The sequence below is a fragment of the Marmota marmota genome, unplaced genomic scaffold (genome assembly GCF_001458135.2).
Source record: "Marmota marmota marmota unplaced genomic scaffold, marMar, whole genome shotgun sequence".
Classification (NCBI taxonomy): domain Eukaryota; kingdom Metazoa; phylum Chordata; class Mammalia; order Rodentia; family Sciuridae; genus Marmota; species Marmota marmota.
Window position 1 is genome coordinate 18,225,322 of NW_026000164.1, and position 27,589 is coordinate 18,252,910.

The 27,589-nt window shown below is 51.2% G+C and overlaps 1 protein-coding gene and 1 non-coding gene across 5 annotated transcripts in view; one reads left to right on the forward strand and one right to left on the reverse strand.

The window, feature by feature from the left end:
* The window catches only part of Plxna4 (plexin A4), a 427,134-nt gene that overhangs the window by 336,619 nt on the left and 62,926 nt on the right, over positions 1-27,589 (forward strand). For all 4 annotated transcript variants that reach the window (XM_048786917.1, XM_048786920.1, XM_048786919.1 and 1 more), the window contains 7 exons: positions 1,478-1,601; positions 2,236-2,389; positions 3,638-3,737; positions 6,470-6,584; positions 18,739-18,939; positions 24,882-24,978; positions 25,406-25,596. In XM_048786917.1, coding sequence (XP_048642874.1) covers positions 1,478-1,601; positions 2,236-2,389; positions 3,638-3,737; positions 6,470-6,584; positions 18,739-18,939; positions 24,882-24,978; positions 25,406-25,596 — 982 coding nt within the window. The remainder of the gene's footprint in view (positions 1-1,477; positions 1,602-2,235; positions 2,390-3,637; positions 3,738-6,469; positions 6,585-18,738; positions 18,940-24,881; positions 24,979-25,405; positions 25,597-27,589) is intronic.
* LOC125611663 lies at positions 22,524-22,649 on the reverse strand. The gene has a single exon (XR_007341892.1). It is a non-coding gene; the product is annotated as a small nucleolar RNA SNORA28 (small nucleolar RNA).

The window sequence follows — 27,589 nt, forward strand, 5'->3', positions numbered from 1 at the left end:
TTTCTCCTCTCCATAATTTAATCAAAGGCATTTTTTTCAGACCTACTGATTGCTCTTGAAAATAGGAACTTCAAAGTTGGGGAGCCAGTGAATAATTTAAGCCCGTACCAGTTCTCTGGTTCTACTCTTAATGGGAGTAATAACACTATTAATAGCGATGTCAGTACAGACACTCTGGAAAAGCCCCTAACATTAGCTTAATGGCGGAAGGTAATGGAGTCCTTGCAGAACAGTTGGCCTGGCAAATTAACTTCCAAGACTTGGAGGCAGGCAAGCTTGTTGCCATCCGTCTGTTAGAGCAGCCCGGGAGTGCCACAGGCATGAACAGTCACATCTGACCTTTCCCTCCTGGGTTGGAGTCTCTTCGAAGCCTCCTGAAGAACTCAGCTTTGTCCAACAAGTGGCAGTGATATTCAAAGTGCTTTGCAGGAGGAGGCAGAAATAGCCATTAATCTAGAGAAAAAGACGGAGGAGAAAGGTTGAAACTGTCCTTAGGACATGATAGGGTCATCAGGATGACAAGGAACATAAGTATAGTCTGCAGCAGGGGGACCATCTCCCGCTTCTCAGTGTAGAAGCTTCCAGAAGCTGGAGCAGAGATTCAGAGTCCATCTGATTAGCTGGCCACCTGGTAAGTTACTTACTACCCTCTTCTGCAGTTTCCTGATCTCTAAAGTGGGTTTGTCATGATATTGTCACAGACTTAAATGGCATAGAATGTAAACTCCTCGTCATGGAACCTAGTAAGCACTTATTAACTCAAGTCATGACTGCATAAGGCTTTCACATTTGCATTGCACAGCCCACCTGCTCTAAGGTCCTCTTTGTCTCTTTTCCTCCTCATCCTTGGAGGAAAGCTTTAGTTCATCCATGGCTTCCCCTTCATGGGTGTTTCTCCTCTAAGACTCTTCACCACAGGCTGCTCTCCCGCTGTGGTTGAAGGTGTTTTCTTTCCTCATAGCTGGGAGCACAGGTTTTTCTCAGGGCCAAGAATTACCCCAAGAGCCACTCAGTTATCCCTGTGCTCTCTTGCTTCCTCATCACACTCATCTGCTCTTGAGACAGATGCTCCCTGCCCACGTCCCTTCCCTGTGCGGATGCGCCAACCCTGGCTACTCTGTTTCCCACTAAACCCTCTCTCCTGTCCTGTAAAAGCTCCTGACAGCTTCCATCTCTCTTTGACCAAAAGAGGGAGTAGGGAGAGCCAGTAGACAGGACTGTGCCGCTCCTCACCTGAGTTTAGAAGAGATGAGAAGAATCTAGGATAACTGTCAAGTAGTGATAGACGTGACCGTCTTCCCCAAATTGGGGCATGATGGAAGAGAACCAGGCTTCAGGAAGGAAACATAATGGTCAGTTCTAGGCACTTGAATTTGGACAGATCCTGAGAACTGCTGGAAAGATCTGACCTCAGTGTTGACCCCTCCCTGGACCCAGTGGTCATCTCCTGAGTAGCCCATTAGTATGTCCTTTCCAGGTGCACCCGGAAGGAGAGGTGTGAGCGGTCCAGGGAACCCCGCAGGTTTGCCTCAGAGATGAAGCAGTGTGTCCGGCTGACAGTCCATCCCAACAACATCTCCGTCTCTCAGTACAACGTGCTGGTAAGGACCATGGGGTTGGGGTCTGGGGAAGAACTCTCCCCTTCAAAGAGCACCTGAGCCTGGGGACCCTCAGGAGAGCTGGGCCAAGTCCAGCTGACAAGAGCAACTTAGATGAGGGTAGGAGATTTAGGGGTTCATTAAGGACCCAAGAAGGGCACAGGGGCAGGAGCGCTGGGAGAGAGGCTTTCCTCCAAATGAGTAGAAAGACAAGGAAAATGATCAGACCAGAGCTGACCCAAAAGAATGGCCGAGGATATTGGGAATGTATCTTCATTTCATGTGTGAGAAATGGCACAGATGGCTTCCGGGCTCTAACCCTGGGTCCTTGGTGATTGGTGCTGCCATTTTTCCAAAACTGGAAATAATGGAAGAGAAGCTCTCTGATCACACAAATCCCTCAACATTCCCACCTCCTAGGGCCAAATCCATTTGGATTCTGATGAGGTTTCTTCTCTTGTCATTATGCCGCCTGCCTACACCTCTCATAACAAACTGGATCTTTCCAACCTCCATGTCAATATGGCCTCTCCTTTGTCTCTCTTTTTCTTGCTCACCCACGTTCTTCCTTTATTCCACACCCTTCCTTTCCCCACCCCCTCTCCTCTTCTCTTTCCTCCTGCCCGGCTGTTCACAGCTGGTCCTGGAGACATACAATGTCCCGGAGCTATCAGCTGGCGTCAACTGCACCTTTGAGGACCTGTCAGAGATGGATGGGCTGGTGATAGGCAATCAGATCCAGTGTTATTCCCCTGCAGCCAAGGAGGTGCCCCGGATCATCACAGAGAACGGTGAGTAGCCCCAGGAGGCCAAACTGGGTGGCAGGCCTGTCTTCCCCCTGCCTGGATGGGAGAAGTCACAATAGATGTGGGGGGATTGAGGGAGCCTTCAGGCAGGGGTGGGCCAGAGGAAGTGGGTGATTGAGTGTGTTGTAAGTAAAGGGAATGAAATTTCCCTCCTTTGCCCTTGGAATTGGCAGCCGCAGCCCTTTTAGCTCAGCCCCAGGTTGGCATCCAAGAGTCAGCATCATCCTAGGTGAGGAGCAGCTGCAGACAGGGTGGGTGGAGGCCAGGCCAGGCCAGCTGCACAGCATACCAGAGCTCAGCCCACTCTGGCTGGCCTGGAGGACAGGAGAAGAGGGAAGCTGGTCAAGACCTGGCATGTGCGGGCGGTGGTCATCTGGCTCTGTATCCCTCTGCTCACACACCTGGGTCTCTGACCCTGGACCCTTGTCTCCCCCACTCCCACCCTACCCTGCCTCCCCACAGCTTCCTGTTGTCTGTGGCCAGCTGCACTGGGAAGAATGGGAGTGGACAGAGGTTCAGCACTGGCAAGGGACAGGCTGGCCTGGGCTAATTGATTCTGTGTTGTCCCTCCCATTTGGGCTTGTCACATTTATTTGGAGCTGATTGATTAATGAGGCTCTCCAGGAAGGCAGAAAACAAGGCTGGAAGTGGGGGCCTGGGGTCAGGGCTGTGAATTAAACATGGGCTCCAGCTCCTCTTCGGTACCAGCTGAGGATCCCCATGTCTCCCGCCCAATGGAGCCCTGAGTCCCCCAGAGGAGGGGGCATCAGAACTGGGCCTCTCTGTATAGAGATGGGGAAAGAGCTCTTGTGTGCACACACTTACACACACACATGCAAAACCACACGTGCAGTTGGTGACAGTATTCTTAAGAGTCTCCATGTTTTTTCTCCCTGGTTGCTCCTCAGTGTGTCTGTAATTCTATGAGGTTGGCAAGGACAAAATGCATGAGAATGAATGCACATTTGAAGACCTGTTTGTGTGTAGGGGGGTACATGCACGTGCACATGCAGGCAATGAATATTTGGGGGAGCAAGCAATACTGTGTAAAAGGGAGGAGAGGCTGGGACAGCTCTCTGAGCTGTTTGGGGGTTGTCTGGGGATGGTCTTGCTGAATCACAGACCCTAGAGGAGCAGGATCTCCTTGTCCCCGTCCCCTGTACTTTACAACCAGTGGAACTCTGGCATGGCCTTGGCCTTTCCCCTGACTTCTTGGCTGGCTCTGTTTTGTAGGAGACCACCATGTCGTACAGCTTCAGCTCAAGTCCAAGGAGACAGGCATGACCTTCGCCAGCACCAGCTTTGTCTTCTACAACTGCAGTGTGCACAACTCGTAAGTGCTCCCAGACGCACTCAGCAACCGGGGGTCAAAGTTTATACAGAGACTAGAAGACCCCAGCAGTGTTCCCAGGACTCACCATGTGGAGGCTCCAAATCTCTCCTCCATTACTTACAGGATTAACAGAAACAAGAAAGAGCATAGAGTGAGAACCTGAGGGCGGGCTCTCCAAATCCCTCCATGCATCTTCCCTGGCATAAATCTTTTTAACCAATTTCATTCCCATCATCTATTGGGTGCCATCCATCTCACCAGAAAAACAGAGCAGCAAGCACCATGCTCAGAAAGGGGGCTGGAGGAGGAAAAGAAGTCTACTGTGTGTCCTAAAGCTGGCAGGTAGTCTAGCCACTCACCTGCAGACCTGGTTGGGACCAGGGTGGCAAGGACCAGAGGGGAGCAGAAAGTTGCAGGCTCAACAGACCCTGGCCTGAGAGGCCAGGAAGCCGGGTTCTGGCACCGACTTTGTTTGACATTAACACCCATCTCCAGGAGACACGCATGGAGGGCAGGGACTAAGGCCCCAGAGTCAGACAGGCTGGGAACCTTAGCCATTCTGTGCCCCAGTTCCTCTCTAAACAGGGGACTAGGAGCACCTCCTCCAAGGCTGGCACTCAAACATTTAGCAACTGACGTCACAGGAGCACTGTCCCATCAGAGCAGGCACGAGCTGGACACCGTGCTTATTGCCACCCTGCAGAGCAGCCCTGCTTGTCCTGAGTAAGAGGGCAGCACGTAGGACCTGCCTGGCTTGTTGGCTAGGTACTGCCCCTGTTTTTACCATTATTATATTATTATTCCCTCCATAAAATTAATGGGATTAGTCGGCATAGTGGCACACACCTGCAATCCCAGCAGCTCGGGAGGCTGAAGCAGGAGGATCATGAGTTCAAAGCCAACCTCCAAAATTGAGGCACTAAGCAACCCAGTGAGACCCTGTCTCTAAATACAAAAAAAAAGGGCTGGGGGTGTGGCTCATAGTCAAGTGCCTATGAGTTCAATCCCCTGAACCAACAAATAAATAAATAAATAATGGGATTGGACCAAGTTGTAGGTGGACAAGCCTTTTTTTATTTTTCATCATAGAAAATTTTCTTCAACTGAAAGTAGATGTGGACGTCCAAAATGTAAAATAGAAGGAAGTAGGAGCTTCCTTCTGTGGAAGGGACCGAAGGGACCTGGAACCCCTCTCTCTCAGAGTTGCACACAACTCTTCATACGTTCTCCAAATGAGTTCTGTAGAATCCCCATGGTTTGAGAACCACAGGCCTGACATCCAAAAGCCCAGTTTACTTTAGCATGCTGTTCTGTGTTCCCCTCTAGGCAGGATGGGTGGGTGACATGACTAATGACATTTCTAGACTCTAGGCTGGTGGAATTTTAGAGTCTGTCCATCTAATTGGGGCAGATTGGTCCCAAGTTTAGCTCTATCTGTGGCCTTAAGGAAGGAACCATCCAGCCCCTCCCAGCTCCAGAGAAAGTTGCTTTGGCACCGGGATTCTCTTCTGGTTCACCTCTGGTGGCCTCCTTCAACTTCTTCCCACTAGGAAAGCAGCAGAGGTAGATGAAGTCATGTATGAAGTTTCCATCCTGCCCGTAAAACGATTCTAGGTATCACTGTGTGCCATGCAATCTGTTACCCACTAGCTATAGAGGAGTCAAAAATTAAAGTATCTCAAGGACTCAATCCCCCAGCCCTCCAGGACTTGGTGGCCTAGGATACTCATGGAAGACGGAGACAGTGAGGTGCGAGGACTGCCCTTTCCATGTCAGCATGAAGGTTCATGGGAGGAGGCCCAGAGTGGCCAACTCTCCTTGGTCAAAGAGTGGCTGAGTGGAAGGAATGAGAAAGGTCCTCCAGACCGCAGAACAGCGCATGGAAATACGGGTCTCCTCCTGGCCACAGCACCGACCCCGTGTGGGCTGTGGCTTTTCCTCTGGCTAGGGCTCAGGCGGTAGCAAGACATGAGTTTTTGACAACAGGGAAACTCGTCGTGTTTTTAAGCAACAAGGAGCTTTTATAAGTGACTTTTGTTTTCTGGAGGTAAAGGGTGGAAGTGGGGTTGACAACCGTGAAGGAGGTCATGTACTGTGAGAGCTGCCTGTAGCTTCTGCCTGTAGCCGGCTCCATGTGGACCCTTGACAGCTGAGACCCAGGGTTAATTTGAATTAAAATCTGAATTTGCATTTGCTCCAACTCTTCTTTTTTTCCCCCTAGCACTGGGGAATTGAACCCAGTGGTGCTTTACCACTGACCTTCATCCTCGGCCCTTTTTATTTTTAATTTTGAGACAAAGTCCGGCTCAGTTGCCCAGACTGGCCTTGAACTTGTGATCCTCCTGTCTCCACCTCCCCAGTAGCTATTATTACAGGTGTGTGCCATGGCACCCAGCTTGCCCCAAATCTTGTGGCTTCTAGACAGGGTCCTCAACTCTAGATGTGCTCATTCTCTTCTTCATCAAAGGACACTATCACCCTGCGGAGGTGGAGGAAAGATGATTGGGCTTTGGGGAGAGCAGCATTCTCAGCTCTCAGTGAACAGCAAGAGGCTGAGCACTATGAGCTCCCTGAGGCCTTGGGGAGAAGAGGAATGGCTCTGTATTGGATGCTGAGCATTGAAGGGGGGGGTCTCTTAATATTAAAATGTTTTGCCAGATCTTAGAGACTTGGACCTTGGGCTTGGGGTCACCCAGCTTCTATGATTTGTGCCTCTTCTCCTCTATGCCCAGGTGCCTGTCCTGCGTAGAGAGCCCGTACCGCTGCCATTGGTGTAAATATCGGCACGTCTGCACCCATGACCCCAAGACTTGCTCCTTCCAGGAAGGCCGCGTGAAGCTGCCCGAGGTAGGTGTTTGGCAGCCGAGGGGTGAGCACCGCTTGCTCTGAGCCCGGAATACCCAAGGCAGGCCTTCCTTTAGGAGGAAAAAGGAGGGGAAAGCCCCCAGTACCTCCCTGTTCCTCTCCAGGCCTGGCTTTCAAGGGACACTTCACAAAAGCAGAGAACAAGACAGACTGTGTGGGGACTGACTGGGTGAGGGTCCACCTGGATGTTTTGTTTCAAAGGGGCATCCCAGGTCACTCTAGCCAGGAGGATCCCCACACATCAGGAAAGTTCTAGAACAATTCCAGTTCTGGTGACTCCCATTCCTGGGCCCGTTGTTCTCAACAGAGTGGGTGCTTTAAAGAGCTGCTATCTAGAATTGAGAGATAGATAATAATGTAAATATGACTGTATACGGTGTTGGTTAGATTCCACTGAATTCTCCCAGTAACACCACACTGCTTCCCTGACAGCCTTGCCCACTCTCTCAGCCAGTGCTGGCTCCAACAGCCCCCAGCACCTTCAACCCCCAGCCCAGACTTGGAAGTGCCTTCCAGCCCCCTTCACACACCTGCACAGGTGCTGTGACCATGCAGCAAGCCCCACGGCTGTGAGCGCAGCACACTGTCCTGATGCAGAAGGCACAGGGACACCTGAGGGACAGGCAAGGGCATTGCAAGACCAGAGAGTCCCCTCATGGTCTGCACCCCCTCTCCCAGACCAGGACCCGGCCAGGAACCCCAACTTGGGCAGACCCTTAATGGCAGGAGGGAAGCTCTTTTACCTGTGTCCTAGAGGAAAGATGGATACACAGCTCATCCCCACACCTGCTGACCCTTCACCTGTTCCAGAGGGACCACGGCTAGTTGTCCAGAGCGCTCAGAAATGCTAAGCCCAAGGCCCATTTTGCCTGGGCCCTGATGGCTGAGTGGAGGCCTCTGGGGGCTGGGGGAGGGACAGAGCAGCCCATTTTAGAGGTAAGGGCAAGGTGTGGTGAGGGCTTCAGGGGGACAGAATGACCCCACTGAGTAGGGAAGAAGGAGAACAAAGGAAAAGAGAAATCTGAGAACCTCCATCAATTAAATGACAAGAGGCCTTGGAAATCCCCCCACTCTTTGCTTTTTATTTTATTTTTTCTTTGGGTCTCTCCATACATACAACCCCTGCTGGATACATCAGTCTAGAAAGCTAGAAAGAGGCTTTGTCTTGACTTCTAGAAAGTTCCTGGCAAATTTCAGTTGGAAACCAAAAGAAAGTATGGAAGCCACCAACCCAGGACCCTCTCCCTCTGCAGTGGAGTCTGTCTGGCTAAAAATGGCTCCCCTGATTTGTAATCAGGAAAAGGGAAGAAAGTGGCTTTAAGTAGGAGTAGGAGTTTCCTCTGTGTGTGTGTGTGTGTGTGTGTGTGTGTGTGTGTGTTCCACTGCTCTTTAACAAAGACAGGATGGATTTAAGGAAATAGGAGAGACATGACTCGGACAGCAGCTGGTACACCTTTGGCATGAGAAGCTGGTAAAAGGCTACTCAGTCTCATCAGCCCAGCTGGCCTCTTATCTTGGGGACAGAGGCAGAAGGGCTTGTTGATCCCCCAAGGCCAGGGGACATGGCCCCAGGAAGCAGCCTCTTCTTTGCATCTGAAATTGGCACAGAACTCGTTGGGAGTCGAGTCAAAATGGTTGTGGCTTCTCTCCATCTTTCCAGACTTGTGCATCTGTTGGAGGTGTTATGTGCGGAGGCTAAAATAAAAACAAAAACAATTGAGCCACACTGGGCGGATTTCAGAAACCCACGGTCATTTAATTACCTGAAGGTGGTTAGCAATTTCTGCTCTTTTTTTTTTCCTCGTTAGCTCCTTGTATACCAAGTCTCTTTCTTTTAAATGTACTAAAGGAGCCTGCATCTGCTGCTCAGAAAGAAGGAAAAAAAAAAAAAGCAGAAGAGAACAAAGCAATAGCCCACCATGTTTCCCAGCACAATCCAGGGATCATGATAGGAGAATGCTCCCTTCAGGGCCAAGATTGAGTCAGGCACAGTGTCCCTTCTCTACCTGGCACTGGCAAAAGCTGGGGGGACTCACAGCCTCTCAGAGAATTTGATGCCAGGCTTCCCCAAAGAGGAAATGCCTGGAGAAATATGGCTGGTAGAGAGACATGGAGATGGACTTCCCTCCCGCTGGCATCCTTCAATGCCTGCATTTCCCTGGAACTGCACCACGGTAGGCTGGCAGGCCATTGTAGTGAGAGGCTCCAGGGTAACGTGGAATCACCCAGGTCTCCCTATCACATTGTCCCATGAATGAACTTCAGCTCCTCTTTATCATGAATGTTTATTTATTCTAAGAGAAAGGTATAATCCTGGTCCAACCCTGGAGGTTGCATTCAATCCAGTTCAACACCAGCGCCATTTTGAATGTGAACTTTGAGAAGCAAGAGTTGACCACCATATATGGATGTTGTACATTTACTTTCCTGATGAATGTACTACAGGGGAAATAAGCAAATATATATTTGTAAACTGTTGACTGACTAACCATTCTGCGTCAGTGGAAGAAGGTCATGGTCTTCCAAACTCAAAAGTCTCTGGCTACTAGTGAAAGTGAAGCAATTTTTTTAAAAAAAATTTCCTTGATTTTTTTGTTTTTGGTTTGAGGGCAGAGATAGAAGCAGGAATAAGAGAAAAAAAAATAAAATGAATCCAAAAGTTCTTTGTGGAAGCCCCCAGACACCAGTGTCCTCTCCCTGTTCCAGGGGAAGAACACACTCACAACATGTTACTCTGAAGTTTTGCTACTGTGTAAATCCTCTTTCTGCTACTGCAGCAGATTCCTGAGATAGATCAACTTACAAATAGGAAAGGTTTTGGAAGTTTCAGTCCATGGTTGGATGGATCCATTCCTTCTGGGTCTGTGGTGAGGCAGCTCTTAATGGCAAGGAACACATGGTAGAGCAAAGTGCTCACCTCGTGGTGGCTGGGAAGTGAAAAAGAAATGGCATCTCACAATCCCCTTCAAGTGCAGGCACCCAGTTACCTAAAACTTGCCTCTCAGAGTTTCCACCACCATCTCCCAATAGTGCCACACTGGGGAGCCAGCCTTTAAGTACGGGGGCCTTTGGAGGACATCCCAGATCCCAACTAGAGCAACCATCATGTAACCCTCCATCACCCCGAGCATTTTGCATGTGCAAGCCACCGAGGTTTCAAGGTGTATAAGGGATCTGTAGATCTGTGTTTAGAAATCCATAAAGTGAGGCCCTTGGTCCACATGATCTCCAAATTTTTGCAATGGTGAGTAGAAACAATCAGGAAAGTTCCTAAGAAAAATCAATGACCAAGAAGTATTCTTATAGGACAAGTGCCACATCAAGGCTTCAGTCTCCCAGCTGTGCCTAATAAGATGACTCACTCACTCAGCCTTAGAGCCAGCAGCTCCTCTGGACATCTAGACCAAGACCAGCCCCCATGGGTGATTGATTGATTGATTGACTGACTGATTGATTTTGTGTAGTACTAGGGCTTGAATCCAGGGGTATTTTACCACTACATCCCAGACATTCTTTATATTTTATTCTGAGATAGTATGTTGCTAAGTTGTTCAGACTGGCCTCAAATTTGCAATTCCCCTGCCTCAGTCTCCCAAGTCTTTTGGATTACAGGTGCAGTGGATTCTTCTGGAAGTCCCTAGGTTCTCATTTCTCTTTACCCTTTCAGTGGAGGCTGCAGACAGGGTCCTTTTGTTATCCCAGAGTGAGTGAACCAGGTGGCTTTCATCTGCTCAGCACCTTGTGTCCCCAGGAAAGCTTTTATCTGTGCATCTTCTGGTTTCAACATTGGCTTTGTTGACTATCACCAGGGATGTTAAATTACCTCCTTTTTATTTTATTTTTTTTCCTGAACAAAGAGCACATTCAGGCAAAGTTATTGGTCTGGAATGGAGAGCTGGTGGATCGTGGTTATTATATGAACAGCAAGTATTCCAGCATAATTACAATGATTAGAAATAGAGTGCTCAACAACAGACGTCATATATAGTGTATATTCCAGTCACAGGGAATGAGTTTGTTACAACAACTGATGGCATTCACCTAACCATCTTTGAACTTCAGGTCAGATCAGGGCACCCAACAGAAAAGGGAGAGGAGAGAGGGGATGAAACCCAAGTCGGATGACCTTGTCCTCCTGCTCTCAATCCTGTTCTCCCAGAATCCACTGAGGCTTCTTGCCACCCCACAGAATGGCCTCTCACTGGGCACCGTTGACAGAGCCACGGGTCCCCACATGGTGTTGGAGTTTTCTGGCATGAACTCCCCCAGCTCACCTGAGCCGCCCCATCGGACCCACACACCTAGTGATCGTGATTCTTAGAGAACAAAGACAAACCTCTGTGGAAAACCAGATCTATTGAGAAGAATCTATGCGTGGACTGTTCTGATGCTATTGCTCACCCACACGGAAAAGCAAACCCAGCTGCCGCTGAAGCTATATTCTCAGGGCACCAGGCTGGATAGATAGGCTTTGCCAGAAGGGCCGCGTACATCTGGCCCACAGGTGTAGAGGCTCAGACGGGGGCTCCCAACAGCACCTTTCCTCTTGAAGTTCAACCGGTAGGCTTACTCCTGAGAACAGTTGAAAGATCAGAGGAGGCAATGAATTCTATTTGATATGCAAAGCTGTGCTTGAAGGGTTCTCCCAACATCCCCGACTACTGGAAACTAACAGGACCCATATCCTGAACTCTGCTAATCTAAGGGTCAAGTTCACTCTAGGACTGCAGAACAAGCATGGAAGGCCCCTGACTGCTGTTTGCCCCTGGTGCAAAAGTAAACGCAATACCCCGAGACAGAGACAGACCATTTACCCAACGGCTGGCTGGGCTCTGGAGGGAACTCAGGCCAGCCAACCTTGCCAGTCATTCTGCTTCCCTTCCTGCAGCGGGGCCATTCCTGTATTCCAACCCAAGGGAATAGAACCTTGCCTTGCCATGCCCTCCACCCTCCCTTGGAAAACAAAGACAAACTCAGTTCAAGAACTTGCTTCCAACCAGGCACCACCCCCACTCCAGGTATTCAATTACCCAGTTGCCACTTCTCCAGACAACGGCACTCTCCATCAATCTCTTCTGCCCCTCCCCCCTTCAGGTTATGGGTATTTCCTCTCTGTATTATTTCTTTGCTCTCTCCATAAACCAGCCCATCGTAGATCATGCTAATGGCATTATAAACTTAGGGAACAGCAAGAAAATATATGGTGCGTTACATTTTTGTATTGGGCACCATGGGTCTGAGAAGGTGAGTATAAATTTGGGGTGGGGGATGGTTAGGGCCAGGGCTGGCTTGTCTTTGGAATTGGTGGGGGGGCTAAGGTGATGTGCGGGGAGGAGAAGTGACCTGCAAATCATGTTCCTTCACTGCCCCCAGGGTCCTGCTGTCCCCTGGAGCTTTGCATTCCCTCATTTTTGCTGTAACAACTAGTAGAATTAGAGCTCTCATCTTGTAAACACACCGGGGGCTGTAAATCCACAGCCGAGGGCCCCCCTTCCCTAGCAGCATAAGCCCTGAAGGCAGCCCTTTCCTCTCCCAGCTTGGTGGCATTCTTTATGTCCTTGTTCAATTATTTAAATATGCAATGAAACCTCTGAATAAAGCAGCCACTGACACTCAGGTCCTGGTAGATGGAAAGGCTTCTCTAGCTTTCAGACTTCTGCTTTGTGTTCCTGCTCTCTGCAATTAGCAGTGTTGTCTTTATCTTGTGCATAGTTAAGTGGAGACCAAAATATGCATGGGGCTGGACAGTTGACCTGGAGTCAGCTGGAACCACCTCCTGAATGCCAAACCATTAGAGGTTGGCTGGTGCCTCAAGCCACTGTCCCTCCTTGCCCTGGGTCCATGCCTACAACTACAGAATGTCACCCCAGGCAAAAGGGCCTCCAAGGGAGAGACTGGTTCTTATTGCCTGCATTCATCTTCATATAATCTTGTTAAGTACAGGTGTTTTCCATTCTCCAAGAGCTGGCCCTTTCAAATGACAGTTCAGAGAAATACCCTCCTTGAAAAGAGAAGAGTAATATGTTTGGAAGGATATCTGTATGGGGGTGGATCATCAGTCATCTATGGATTAAAGTGAAATAATTGGATGAAAATATTGTACTCATCATGAGTGTGGGTACTGAATGAGGTCACTGCTGTCCCAATCTTCTCCACTGAGACATGGTGGTGAACATACATGTTGTTCTATGAAACAAGAGCACATGGGGAAAAGATATTTGTAAGGCCATGGAGGTGGTGGAATGCACACTGAATTGAATCATTGTCATGTTAATAATCATACCAGTAACACACCTACCAGAGCTCCAACTATGTGAGCATGCCAGGTGGCAACATGCCAATAATTAGATATCAAAATATGCTGGGCCTGTAATCCCAGCAATTTAGGAGGCTGAGGCAGGAGGATCACAAGTTCAAAGCCAACCTCAACAATTTAGCAAGGGTCTAAGTAACTTAGTAAGACCCTGTCTCAAAATAAAATATAAAAATTGCTCAGTGGTTAGATGCCCCAGGTTCAATCCCTGGTGCCAAAAAATAATATATAAGCCAGATGCAGTAGCGCATGCTTGTAATCCCAGCGGCTCAGAAGGCTGAGGCAAGAGGATTGCATTTTAAAGCTAGCTTCAGCAAAAGTGAGGTGCTAAGCAACTCACTGGGACCCTGCCTCTAAATAAAATACAATATAGGGTCGGTGATGTGGCTCAGTGGTCGAGTGCCTTAGTTCAATTCCCAGTAACCTCCCAAAATAATAATAAAATGTAAATATAAATCAAAAATAAATAAAATTCTCCCCTACTGACAGGTAAATAGCCATTTCCGTGAGGCCAGCCTTCCCTATAAAGTCCACCAGGGCCTTACTCCTTCCATTATTTATTCAGTTGATTGACATTTTGAACACTTTTGGATGAACAGTCATTACTATGACCATTTTCACGATGAGGAAAACTGAGCTTCGAAGAGATTATGGAATGATGTAGCCCACGTCATCTGTTGGGATAATCATAGTATTGGGACTGAAAGGAAAACAAATTGTTCTCTAGAGTCATACTTCTTACCTCAAATGTTCTGCATTTTTCCCATGCCAAGCAATTCTCCCATCCTCTGCAGAAACCAACTAGGTAGCCCACAATTTGGTTCAGTTCTGACATTACCTACCTAGAGTTAGTGTCAGATGCCACAAGAGAAAGGGCTCAGCCCCACCAGACTGTCCCCACTTCAGATGCCAATCATGATTCTGATTGTCACCTGCACTTCAGACCAGCCAGCTATAAATCAGGCTCCCCTTCAGTTTTAATAATTTGTTATAATGGGTCAGAAAACTAGGAAAACATTTGCATAATTCCATGACTTATTATAAAAGATATTACAGACGCTATGGATCAACAACCAGGCGAAGCAGTATATAGAGCAAGGTGTGGAGGAAGGAGCACACAGCTCCAGGTGCACCCCTTCCAGCACCTCCACTCGTTCCCCAACTAGAAAGCTCTCTGAACGCCTTCATCCGGGTTCCTTGATTAGATCATTGGCGATTGAACTCAACCTCCAGCCCCTTTCCCCCAGAAGCTAGTAAGAGGCATGGAAAATTCCAACTGTGTAATCACCTGGTTGGTTCCTCTTCTTCTGGGAGCCACCTCATTGTTACCGCTGTTGACTGGTGACGAGTTCTTGCTTCCCCAATGTTGAAGAATAACACCAAAGAAGCACGCCGAGGCAAGGTCAGAGTAGAAATTAGAAGTTTATTAAAGGACAGCAGAAAAGACTTCTCCCGGAGGAAGAAGGGGACCCAAGAGGTGGAATCCGTGGAAGGGATGTTGTCTCCCCTTTTTATAGTTCTTTCAGTGATGGAATGTAGGTGGGAAGGCCCGCGGGGTGGGACACAGGTGGGCCAAAGAAGTCATCTGGGCAGGAAGGACTTCTGAGTCAGCACCTTTTTGCTGGGGGCTGTTCATTGACATTTCTTTGAGGTGGACTTTGGCCTAGGGCCTTTTCAGGACTTCATTAACATTCCATGAGTTGTCCTGCGTTTCCGGAATCATTGCCAGCATGGCCTCCATTTTAGATTTCACTCGGTATTAGACCCGGATTTATCTAACTACACTGACTACCTAACTTTAAATCTGGCTTCATCATTAGCATAAACTCAGGTGTGGCTGAAATGGACTCATGGTGAACCCAACAACAATACTCAGGAAATTCCAATATTTATCTCTTATTATGCCACAATATCCCAGGGAACATAAAGTCATCTAATCCAAATCAACCTGTTCATTTTCTGGGTGAAGGGACCCAGAGGGTTTGAGGAACATGCCGTAGACCACATGGCTGGCTGGTGTGGCTCTATCAGGGCATGTGAAACATACATCTCAGGGATGTCACCTTCCAGAACGGAGGGTGCCATGAGGGGAGCAGTGGACAGAACTGCCACCTTCCTACCTGGCCCCTCTTGTGTTTGGGGCACAGAGAGGTGTTGAAATTCGTCAGGTTCCGCATAAAATGTGAAGCCTAGAAGACTGCGATCATTGACAACAGGACTGGTGGGCTAGTGGTTATGGAAAAGGTGTACGTAGGTAGAGGCAGGAGCAGAGGAGATGGGACCTTTGGACCTGAGGTGGGAAATGGGGAGCAGATGGGGGCCAAGCTGCAGCCTGAGCTGGGGAAAGACAAGGAGAGAACCAGCATTTCCTGAATGCTTGCTCTGTGCCTGATGCTTTGTCAGTGTTGGTTCATGGAATCCCCCAGAATAGGCCTTTGGAGGAATAATTTAATTCTCACAGGCCAAGCAATGACGAGAACGCTTTTCCCAGTCCTTAAACTAGCAGAAGCGAGACAGACTCCTCACGGATCTTCTCTTGCTCTCACATGTGATTCCCCAGCCAGGCTTTCTACAGTTGAGGAACCTCAAAGGCTGAAGACCTAGGTCTGGGGGAGGAGGTGGGTGCTGAGCCTGGGGACCATCCATAAGGCCATTAATAAGGTGTGACTCACGGAGGAGCAAGAGGTGTCTCTGAAATTCCCCATGAGTTTCAGATCTGTAGGTGGTTTTGCAAGAGGCAGGTCAGAGGCTGGGGGGAGGGGTGAGAGGAGGAGCATGGGGGTGGCCCTTCGTGCCTTGTTGCCCAGGGGAAAATGGCCATTTTACATTTCAATTAGGCAGGGCACTGGGTCAATCAGCAGCTCCACTAGAGGAAAACAGTCCAGCCCAGCCCTAGGCCTCTCAAATTGCTATTAATGAACTGACTCTCAGAGCGACAACCTTTTTATATGCAAACTAGGTTTTAAGGAGCCACTGCTAATCGGGACTCATTAGAGGACACCTAAGGAGCCCCAGTGAGAAATGGCACAGGGCACAGCTGAGAGATGCTTTGGCTCCTGCCCATGTTCTGGATGGGAACAGTTGAGCCCCAAGCAGAGTTCCAACCTGGCAGGAGGCCTCACGGCTCCCCACACAGGGACATCCTTGCTGACCAACCTCCCCACCCTGTGGGGGTCCTGCCCTCTATGGAAACTTGCTCTTCCATGACGGAGAAAGAAGGTGACTTGAGCAGTTCATCTGCTGATGCTGAACCACCGCTGTTCCTCTCCCTGCCTCAGTTTCTCCTGTGCAGAGCAGGAGGGGTCCACTAGGTCGGTCAGAGGACTCTCGGACTCCAGGGTCCCTGAATGCAGGAGCCTGAGCGGCAGCAGGTTGATGCAGGAGGTGAAGACACTTCCCGCCTCCTGCTCCAAGTGCTTCCAGCTCCCTGCAAGGAAAGCTGCTCGGGCCTCAGTTGACCTGGGCTCCCACTCCTCTTCAGATCTGCTGTCGCTGATGCTCCAGCGTCACACATCTCCCGCTTCAGGCTGAATTTCAACGTTTTTTACAGAAAGCTTCCTCTTACGTCCGTTCCCATTCCCATCTTGCCAGAGCATGGGGTTCAGGCAGCAGCCAAGGGAGCCCAAGATGGAGACCTCGAGGTTCCCAGAGATCCTTGTGCTTTGGTGACTTGGGGATAGGCACTAGGTCAAGGCCCAGGCCCCTACTCTCCCTGCTTTCCCGCTGTTTCTCTTTGTTTTTATTGTTTTAAATGTGTGATAAAATACACAGGATACAAACCTACCCTTCTAACCAGCTTTAATGGTACATACAGTTGGGGGGCCTTAAGGGCATTCACCTCCCCGCTGTCCCCAACTAAAACTGCCTATTAAACAACTCTTCACTCCCCTCCTTTCAGATACAGCCAGTTCTCCTGTCTGTCCCTGACCCCAACTCCTAGGTGGCTTCTAGTTGCCTGTCTGTGACTGGCTTATTCACTTAGCATGATGTGCTCAGCACTCTTCCAGTTACCGTTTTCCTTCCTTGGGTCAGGGTCTCCTTCCTCTTTCAGGCTGGGTACTAGTCTGTGTGTGGCTATGCTGTTTTGTTTGGTTTATCTACTCGTCCACCCGTGGACACTTGGGTCACTTCTGCCTCTTGGCTACTGTGAGCAAAGCTGCTCTGAACATGAGTGGACAAGTATCTGTTCCAGTCCCTTCTTTCTGGTCTTTTGGAGACATGCCCAAGAGAGAAATTGCTGCTCACCCTTTAGCTGTTCACCGGGGTTAAGGTGCGGACAACCTGGAGGAAGGGAAGGGGAGGGTTGGTGTGAGGGGCCTGGGGTCTCCCTCAAGCAAGCCTCCACTGCTGGTCAGTCTGTGGCCTCCGTCTGGCCCCTCCTTTCTCCTGGCTTCCCTGGGGCTTCTCTGTCCCCTCTTCCTTTCCTGCTTCCATGACCCGTGCTTCTTTTTGCCTCCTCTGTTCTTACCGGGTGACCAGGAAGGACAAAGGGTGACCACCCCAGTCATGGAATCGTGACTGGCTGAGATGGGTGGGGCCTGGGAGTCCCACCTGACTCTCAAGGTGGGGATGTGCCCAGGGGCCCCGGCTCCTCAGCAGCTGGGCTGGAGCTGGAGCTAGCTCAAGTCTCCCGGCCCAGCCGCGTCCTGCTCAGCTCTGAGCTACACGGGAACGAACGGGAACGACTGGCTCACCTTTGCTTTGGGTCCCAGCAGGGACAGTTGCCAGTTTCTTGACCCCTCTGGTCGGCATCCTCCCCGCGCCCCCCAGGGCTTGCTTTCCGCCTCACTCTGCTGGGAGCTGGAACTGGGGAGAGGGGAGCAGCCTCTGCCAAGAGTCAGCAATGAGCCCGTGATAAAGCCCCCTCAGGAAGGATGTGGTGCTGTGGTTTTGATGTCAACCTGTCCACGGGCCTCGGTCTTGGCCTACACCAGACAGCGCCACGGAGGAAGGAACCCGGCTGAAAGCCGCACTCCCTGCTTGTGTCACATAGACCTCCCGGCCAGCTCCAGAGAAGGCAGGGACCCGCCAGCTGCCATGTGTCATCTGGGCAGACACACACACCCTCCTTCCTCAGACCCCACTCTCCCCTGGTCCTCCCTGGACAGAGCTGATTGTCCCAGGAAAAGGGGGCCTCGAGATTCGTTTTCTCCATCGGCAAAGGCCCCGGGGCCCCATGCGACTCCAGGGTTGAGCACACCCACTGTGGGCATCCAAGAGCAGCTCCAGGGGATCTTCTCAGAGGGGTGTTTCTTTGGGTTAATCAGAAGCTTCTGGATTGAAAAGGTCACTGGAACCTGTTCCAGAACATTCCCAAATGCCAGACAGCCTCCATATGGGATGCCTGCCGCCCTCTTTCGTTGTGGTTCAGACCCGAGTTCCAGAGGCAGAGCCAAGGTCCAGGCTTGGCCTCCCTGGGGACTCCTCCTGCCGCCCCTCTGGTCCAGCTCTTGGCTGCTGGGAACTTGTCAGGCAAAGAGGCCATCAGTCTCCAGTGGACAGGGTGCCCAGGCAGCAGGCCAGTCTTTCCTGGGGTGGAGGGGTCTCAGGAGGGGACCAGAGGCATGTCAAAGAATCAGGGTCACAGGGGAGGAATTCTGATGAACCTGAAGAGGCTGGAGTGGCCTCAAGATGGTGACCCCAGGATCTGACATTTCTCAGCCCCATCCCTTCCCCACAGTGCCTAGGAATGAGATGGGCTAGGAATGAGATGGCCCTCTGGGGAGGTGTCCGGAGCAGGTGGCCATCTGAGTGCTGTCTGCAGAGGTCCCCGTTCCTTTGACTTGTTGGCGGCCCTACCTGAGCTATGCCCTCTGTCTCCAGGACTGTCCCCAGCTGCTTCGAGTGGACAAGATCCTGGTGCCCGTGGAGGTGATCAAGCCCATCACTCTGAAGGCCAAGAACCTTCCGCAGCCCCAGTCTGGGCAGCGTGGCTACGAGTGCATCCTGAACATCCAGGGCAGCGAGCAGAGGGTGCCTGCCCTGCGCTTCAACAGCTCCAGCGTGCAGTGCCAGAACACCTCCGTGAGTGCCCCCGCCTGGGTTCAGGTCCCCCGTGTCACCCCTCTGGTTGCTACTCTAATAACTGTACTTGGGGGTGTGATATGGGACCAAGAGAATCCCCCCAAAACACCCCACACTTTCAGTGCTCTAGGCTGGAAATAGGGTTCAGAAAGGTCAATATACTTGCCCAAGTTTGCTCAGCATTACAGGGGCCTGATTTCCCAACCTCCAGAGCCCCAGATGTATCCCCACAGCTTCTCAGGTGTACCTCCTGCACCTCCTCTGGCAGCCAGGCTACTTTTCAGGCTTGTGCAGCATTCTAGATTAAAGCTCCATGCAAAGGGGAGATTAAACATCTCCTGCTTCCTCATGAATCCTGAGGCTCAGCAGACCAGCCCCACGGGTTTGGCCAAGTAATTCCCCCCCAAACAAGAAGGGCCCAGTGGAGAGAGCAAGCCTGGGCCCACGTTCCATTCAGCAGGTACAGGAGGTGGTTTCTGACTGCGGAGACAACAGCCTCATTTCCTGGGAGATGCTGCCCCAGGGATCTGGGAGGTGTCAGGACGAAGGAGAGAGTCTGAGGCCACAGTTCCCAGAGAGACGGGCACAAGGGTCCCAAGATGCCTCATGATCCCCTGCTGAGGCTGAGTTGGTTAAATAGATGGAGGAAACCCAGATGAAGGTGTGAGTGGGTCCTGCACACCATGAGGCCAGGACGCCCTTGGTGCCCCGGAGACTAACCTAGCGTCCAAGAAGCTGGGTGGGACCCACCGCGTCCTAGTTACTGTGGAATTAGAAGGAATTTTGGAATATGCCCAGCATTCCCTCGCAGACAGCTGCCTGACCCAGGGAACCCACAGGGGTCACAGGGGACTCCTAAAATATAGGGGGTGAAACCAGAACCTGCTAAGGACAAGGGCACAAAGTATATCTCCATGTCCCCAGACAGGAGAGCCCCATTTCCTCCTCCCTCGTGGGATCCCATGGGGTTCGTAGTACAGGTGCCCCAGTCAGCACCTGTGGGAACAGGACAGGGATAATTTGGCATCAGGTATTTATAGAATGCATTATATCATCAGGCAGAAATAGACCTGGCAGAGTATCTTCGGATCCTGTTAACAGAGAGGACTCTAAGATACAGAGAGGGCAAAGGGCCATCCCCAGATCACACAGCAAGTAAAGTGCAAATTCAGAATTTGAACCCAGTTTTCTAAGATACCTCCTCATCAAAGCTTGGGAAAAAATACAAACAACAACCGTACAGAACGTCATACCCAGCCTTGGTGTTAACCTGGGCGATCTCCGATCAGGCCTAGGGAGGATTGTGTAGAACAGATTTTCTCGTGTTTTAAATCCATGAGCAATCCAGAGCGCTGTGTGATTGGGGGATGGGGTGGAGAGACATCCTTGGCTTTATGATGGCAGAAGGAGGTTGGTGAGGAAGGTCTCAGAGCATAGCAAAGGAAGACCGGTACGATGCAGTGTGAAATTGTGGGCATCACGCTGGGCAGCCTGGCTTCCAGCCCCACTATTTAGGGACAGGCCCTGGGCCAATGGCTGCAGGCCCTAGGGGTAGGGAAGGAGAAGCGGGCGGGCCATAGCATCCCAGCTGCGGAAGGGAGCCACTGCGGGTGTGCCTGGCCTACTTTAGACCAAGACTCCTGGAAAAGGTCAAGTGCTGCTAATAATAGAGCCCACAGCCTCCTTCAGGCCCGGCGAGCACAATTGAGGGGCTGTAAAGGGCATGTGGCAGGCCGGAGTGCTAGTCAGCAGGCCTGGCGCTCCGGACCCAGCTTCCACCTGGCGAGGGCCTCACATTCTCCAGGCACTTGAATTGACCATGTGCCAAAGAGAGGTGGGGAAGGGAGCTTGTCCCCTTCCTGCTTTCTGGGACCTCAACTGAAACCCACCGAGCCCTGGGGAGTCTGAGAGAGGGACTGGCATCTTGTATGCCGTTATGTTGTTGGGTCTTATTCATTCCAATGGCAGAACTTTCCAGCAAGGTATCTCAGAGCTTGGGACAAAGGAATGCTCAGAAGCAAGAATGTCTCAATTATGTAGAGTTCTCCCCTGTCTTAGAGGGAAGAGAAGCTGCAGGTCACACTTCCCTGAGGTAATGGGTAAAGTCATCCATTAGCCTGGCCGTGGTGGAGCAGACCTTGATTGAGACACTTAACCTCCTGGTCTCCAGGAGCCTGTGACCTGTCCTGCCCCGCGCAGTGCTGGGCTTCGTGCAGATTAACTGTCTGCTGATTACAGAGAGCTATATAAATGCTAAGTGGAGTGGAGGGGAGTGAGTATGGGGGATGGGAGGCAGGGCTCCAAGCTCTCCAGTGTTGAAAGAGACAGCACCCCACAGGGTTGCAGGTCATGCTGGGAGAGAGGGCCTCCAGAATGACAGTGACTTCCCTAGAGACCCAGGAGGCGGTGGGGAGCACCTGGGGTTAATGACTTCTACCATATTTCATAGTTGTGATCCCAGAAATGGGGGAGAGAAAGAGAAAGCCATGCCCAACATGTTTGATCCTTGAAGTCCCTGTTATTTTCAGTTTTCTTTGAAAGGAAAATGCATCCACATGTGCGCACACACGCACACCAAGAGCACACGAACATCCTCACACACACGCAGCCCCAGACGTACCAAGTGTCTGGCACATGGCCACTCGATGAATAGGTGCTGTTTTATTCACAGAAACATAAACACAGGCAGCACGGGCACCATTTTACAGGCATCCCCAGGTGTGTACACACACACGTTAAAATACATAATGATATTTGGGAGCCCAGACTATGTGACAGGCCAATCCTCACGGTAATTCTTGGAGGTGTGTACTGTTTCTTAATTCTCACTGTACAAATGGAGAACCTGAAACTTGGATGATTTGCTCACATTCACACAGCCAGTTACAGCCAGAACCACTTTGTGGCTGTGTGAGTGTGTATGTATGTGTATGAGAGAGAGAGAGAGAGAGAGAAAGATAGCTATGGGGGGTGGGGGGGAGTACGCATTTATGGCCATACAGATAACACAGCCATACGCACTGAGCCTTTTCCAGATCAGCATGGTGTGCACAGATCTTGGCACGCATGCGCATTCGGTTTATTTCCTTCCTTCAGGGATTTCGTCCTTCCTGAGAGGGGTCTGAGGGTCCATTCACAGTTGACTGACTTGTCCCCAGTCATCACATGCTGCTTCTAGTTCGGGTCCCAGTCAGACCAGGTCCAAGAGGCAGAGGCGGGCTCCAGTCCTGACCTAGCTACCAGCAGCAGCCCTCCAAGAGCCAGAGCCCTACTGCTCCTCACCTGGGATCCTGAGGCCACGACCCCCTCTCCCACTGGGGCCTTCCTGGGGGGAGATGCGAAGGTGGGAGGAGGTGAGAACCTGGCTGGAGGAGGCCACTTGGAAGGAGGCCTGCAGTGTTCTGGCTCTCTCTCCAACATAAGGGAGGGCTCCTTCTCCCACACACCTCCCCTCCGCTGGGCCAATCTCCTGCCTCCCTGCCATTTGCAGATGGGATTCTAAACTGTAGTCAGCACCAGAACCACATAGGTACTCTCTCAGGTTTGTTTTGGGTTTTGTTTGTTTGTTTGTTGTTTGTTTTTACACTGTTTGAGTCTATATAACAGCTTGTCTCATGGAGGAAAGAACACAGGAATATGTTAGAATCTCGTGCTATAGCAAGCTCAAATTGTGTCAGACAGTTTTGATCGTCTGCCACAGAGTGTTGCTTGCAATAGGTGCTTTTCTGAAACGTTCTCCGAGTGGAATTTAGCAGATCTACGGTGGAACCTTGGGATCTGCATCTCTACTCAGACTCTGATGGAGTCATTAATCTACTCTGTGTGGTCAGAAGTTTATGAGAAAACTGAGGACGACTTGGGATGACCCAGCTTGGCCCAGATGTGGAGAATTAACCTCTGGAGAGTTGATTACAGCAGTCTCCCCCCCACACACACACACACTGTATACATAGTTTCTCTTTCCATGGTATCTGTCTAAAATATTATATGGAAAATTTCAAAACTAAATGATTTATAAGTTTTAGATCATATGCCTTTCTGAATAGCATAATCAAATCTCAGGTCTTCCCTCTCCAACTCACCTGGGATGTAAATCATCCCTTTGGCTTGTGTATCTATGCGGTAAATGCTATCTGCCTGATAGTCACTTAGTATCCTTCTTGGTTATCAGCTCGACTGATGGATGAGTTTTCAGTTGCATTATTGAGGGAGCGAGAGATCACATTAATATACCTTTTATTATAATACATTGTTTTATGTTCTATTTTATTAGTTAATATTGTTAATTTATTGCTGTGCCTCATTTATAAATTAAACTTTAATAGAGGTATGTATCCATAGGGGGAAAAATATATATATAAATCAGGTTTGGTGCTATCTGAGGTTTCAGACATCCCCTGGGGTCTTGGAAAATATCCCCTGTGATAAGGGGGACTGGACTGAGTTATGTAATGATCAAAGCCCCTGCTGTTGCTTCTACAGGACGGGTGGGGGGGAGGGCTTGCTTTATTCTATGGGCCCAGGTGGCCTCAGTCACAAGAGGGGTTTTGCGGCAGTGTGGATGGTACACTGCAGACTACCTCCATTGTGGGAAAAACTGTGAATGTGGCTCCTGGTCTGGGGATATGTTACCAGGGCATTTTGTGTACAAGAGTAGAGCCTGAGGAAACCTAGACACACTTCTGACTTATGTTGTTTAGTAGAATGTCACAGCATATTCACATTGTGGAACATTTTGTAACTCAGGGACTCAGCAATTTCTACCATCTTGGGAGATTATGCCATCTCCTTAGATGCTTTTTCAAATAGGTTATAGACTTATTCTTGGCCAGAGGTGGAGGCATTGACTCAGGCCTCTGAGATTCTCCCCAGGCTGAGTTCCCAGTGCCTGTGGCTGTCACCTCCTACTTCTCCTCAGAGAAGGTCTGCAGCCAGCTTGGAGGAGGGAGAGTATCAATTACCTCCCATGGTGTCCCCCAGCACCCTCCCCAGCTCAGACCCTCCAAACCCTAAGTATTGAGTTTAATAAGTCCGTTGGCTTTGCAAACACAAGTTCAAAATAAGTCCCCTGGCTGAACCCCTTTCAACAAATTGCCAGCCCTCAGCCCCTCTTGTACAGAAAATCTGTCTCAGTTCCATTCCTTCATCCCACCGCCTGTGGCGAGCAAAGTCTGGTGGAATAATGAGAAAATCACCAGGTAGGGACTGGAAATGCTGCCCCGAGCAGGCTTTGCTCCCCTTTGCTCACCTTCTTTCTTTGGGCCCTCAGCAATCCGTGGTGTCTGAGGGCAGAGCGGGGACTGGCCTGCCTGGGGCTGCCCCTGTGACTTCATCCTGAGCCAGGCCCACCCTACCTCACTCTCTTAGCCATCACCCAGCCAGGTGGGGCTTCAGGTCCTGAGGAGAGCCAGGCAGGGGGACAGGATGAGGAGCCCCTTGCAGGCCCAGGAAGCTGGGCTGTGCCTGGCTTTGAGTCAGAGAATGCCTTTGGAGTATTGCCCAGATTCCGAGGCTTATCCTCTGGGGTCCCTGCAGGATTTTCCACCCCTCCACTCTCAGACTCTTGTCCCCTTAAGAGTGCAACCCCCTCATTCCTGCTCTCTGCAGCTACCCCCCCATTCCTGGTTAGACTCCTGGGGAAAGCCCAGGTGGGTAGGACCCATGGGGGTAGGGAAGGGCTCCATCCAGCCTTCTCCTTGAGCCAGCCGCACAGGTCAGCTGTGGAGGCCTGGCCGGCTCCCTGCTCTGTCTTCCACACCCTCTGCTTCCCCACACTTCCCATTCACACCTGCGCATGGGAGTTACACACATACACGTGTGTATGCAAACAAGGTCCTGGCCAGTTCTTGGCCCTGTGGACCCCTGAGGGCCCGAGGATGAGTCTTCAGGCCTCCCTAGAAATGTCTGTGACCAGCTCTCTTTTCTTCCTGGCCTGGCTGCAGTATTCCTATGAAGGGATGGAGATCAACAACCTGCCCGTGGAGTTGACGGTCGTGTGGAATGGGCACTTCAACATTGACAACCCAGCTCAGAATAAAGGTGGGGGGGGCAGGGACCTGGGGGGTGGAAGCCGGGGTGGGGGCAGAGCAGAGGGCTCTTGGGCAGGTTTCATTACGCCCCAGGCTCCTCGCCGCTGTCTGTCTCCCTAGGGCTCTGAGCCCTTCCTTTGCCGCCTTGCCACCACCCACACTTCCCTGTTCCTTCTTGGGCACTGGCTGGTGGCTTCTGGGCAGGAGCGGAGTGAGTGGAACTTGCTGAGCAGAGCTGCCGAGTGAATGGAGACCCTGCAGCCCCCTGTTGAGCTCCTCTGCGCAGGCCTAGGCTGCCTTGTTTGTCTTCTCTGTGTGGCTAAGGGGACGAAGCTGCCCTTGGGTCCCCTCACTCTGTCCCAGGCTGGAACTGACCTGCTCCCTGGCTGCCCCCTCCCTTCTGCCATCTGAAGCCCTCTTGCCCTTGCCCTCCACAGTCTACCTCTACAAGTGCGGGGCCATGCGGGAGAGCTGCGGGCTGTGCCTCAAGGCCGACCCAGACTTTGAGTGTGGCTGGTGCCAGAGTCCAGGCCAGTGCACCCTGCGCCAGCACTGCCCTGCCCACGAGAGTCGCTGGCTGGAGCTCTCAGGCGCCAACAGCAAGTGCACGAACCCCCGCATCACAGAGGTAAGCCTGAGTGGGCATGCGCCAGGTTGCCAAGCCAAACCCTGGAGGGGGAGCTGGGGGGCCCTGATGACCCCACCTGGACATGGTGCCGGTCACCGCAGTCACCAGGTGGACACGGATGCTCTGGCTGGCTGGGTGCATCCTCAGTTTCCTTCACAGCTTCCCCAGAACCTTGTTCAAAGCCCCTTCCCTTTCCAAGGGAGTCGAGGGGCCTCACTGTCCTGCTGGAGTCTCCACATGAAATGTGTTGGAAAGGACTCAGTCCTTGTCACCCCCTCCCTGAGTCTCTGTGAGTCTCTGTGGCAAGACTGGGAAGCTTCTAAATTGCAGCCAATGAGCAGAGGCTGCACAGGATTCCAGGGGACAGAGCCCAGCCCTGGGGAAGGGGACAGGTGGCCTTGGAGAAGACTCAGGACTCACCCAAAGCAAGATATGAACTCAAGGAGCAAAACCAGATTTGGGCACAGTTCAGGAGGGCCTAGGGGTGCAGGCCTTAGAGCCAAGACCCAAGGAAGGAGGACAGGGCAAGGCTAGACATGAGGCTGTGGATCTGGGCTGCCAGGTGACTGCTGGGTGCCTTGGGGCTATGCATCAGCCCCTCCATGCCTCTCCTTCCCCTCCTGCCGCCACAGGACAGTTACGAGGAGTGCTGAGCATACACTGTGCATGAACAATGCTCCCCAGCTCCATGCCGAGCCCTTGGAATCTCTGGCTTCTCCCTCCTCCTTGGTCATCCCCATCATATGAAAATCACTGCAAGGATGTCTAAGCCCAGGAAATCGCTGGCCCCGTGGTTTATGTAGAGAGCTATGTCTCCTTACCGCCCCACTCACACTCTTGGCAGAAAGGCAGCCTAAGGTCCCCCTTCCTGCTGAGGCTGGAGTTTCTTGTACCTCCCTTAAAATAAGGAGGAGAGGTGCATGACTAAACTCTTCAATGATGGGACCAGGTCTCATAGCCGTGTTTCTAGCACCCAGCTCCTTGGCTTGTGGGTGGCTGTCTTCCCCCTATATACCTTATCATCATTATTCTTCTACTCATGCCTCTGTCCCTACTGCCCCTTTTTATGAGGACGCCAATCAAATTGGACTGAAGTCCACCCTTATGACCCCCCCTTTAAACTAGATAACCTCCGTGAAAACCCTACTAAGGGATTATTAGGATTATTCCACATACATATTTGTGGGGGAGGTGGGGACACAAATTAATGCACCACACTTGCCAAGGCCAGGGTTATTATCACCCTTTCCCAGACAAAGGGACCCAGTGCTCAGAGGTGCATATTTGCTCTGACCACAATGTAAAGAAAATGGTCCCGCTCCCAGGTCTCCGGAGCGCTGGGTTACCATCCTCCAGTGCACACCCACTCACAAACCACGCACACCAGGGATGTGTCAGAGCACCAAGGGTCTCGGCTTTTGTGAATGAACAGCCTCACCCAGCAAAGTGGCTTCCCAACGTGCCCCTTACTTTCCACCTTCCTGGTCTGCACACTGGGATTCGCTCTCAGCTCTGCTTCCATTTCCTGAGTGGGGAAGAATCTAAACAATGCCACCAGGAGGGGGATGAGAATATTGGCACCTTTAACCTGCAGACCTGGAGCAGGAGGGCAGGTGGACACCCCTCTATGGCTGCCCCTGGCCCCATACGCAGGCCGTGCCGCCTGCTCTCCTCCGCAGCCCACCCCACCCTGCACCTCCTCCGAGGAGCTCCTGCTCCCATTCCCTTAATGAGAATCCCTCCCTGGGGCTGTGGTGCGTGGCGACTCATGGTGTGTTGGGCCCAATTGGTGTGACTAGCTTTCTTCTTGGCTTGAGTCCAAGAAAATCACAGGGAAGAGACAGCAAATTAAACAAATCTCCTGCGAGGGAGGCTGTTGCTTCTTCCATCCTGGTGTCCGCCTCCAGGGAACCTGCACTGGGCAGAGATAACCCTCCTTTTACAGGATGACAGGCCGGGGTGGAGAGTCTGGACAATGCTGCCAGGCACCAGG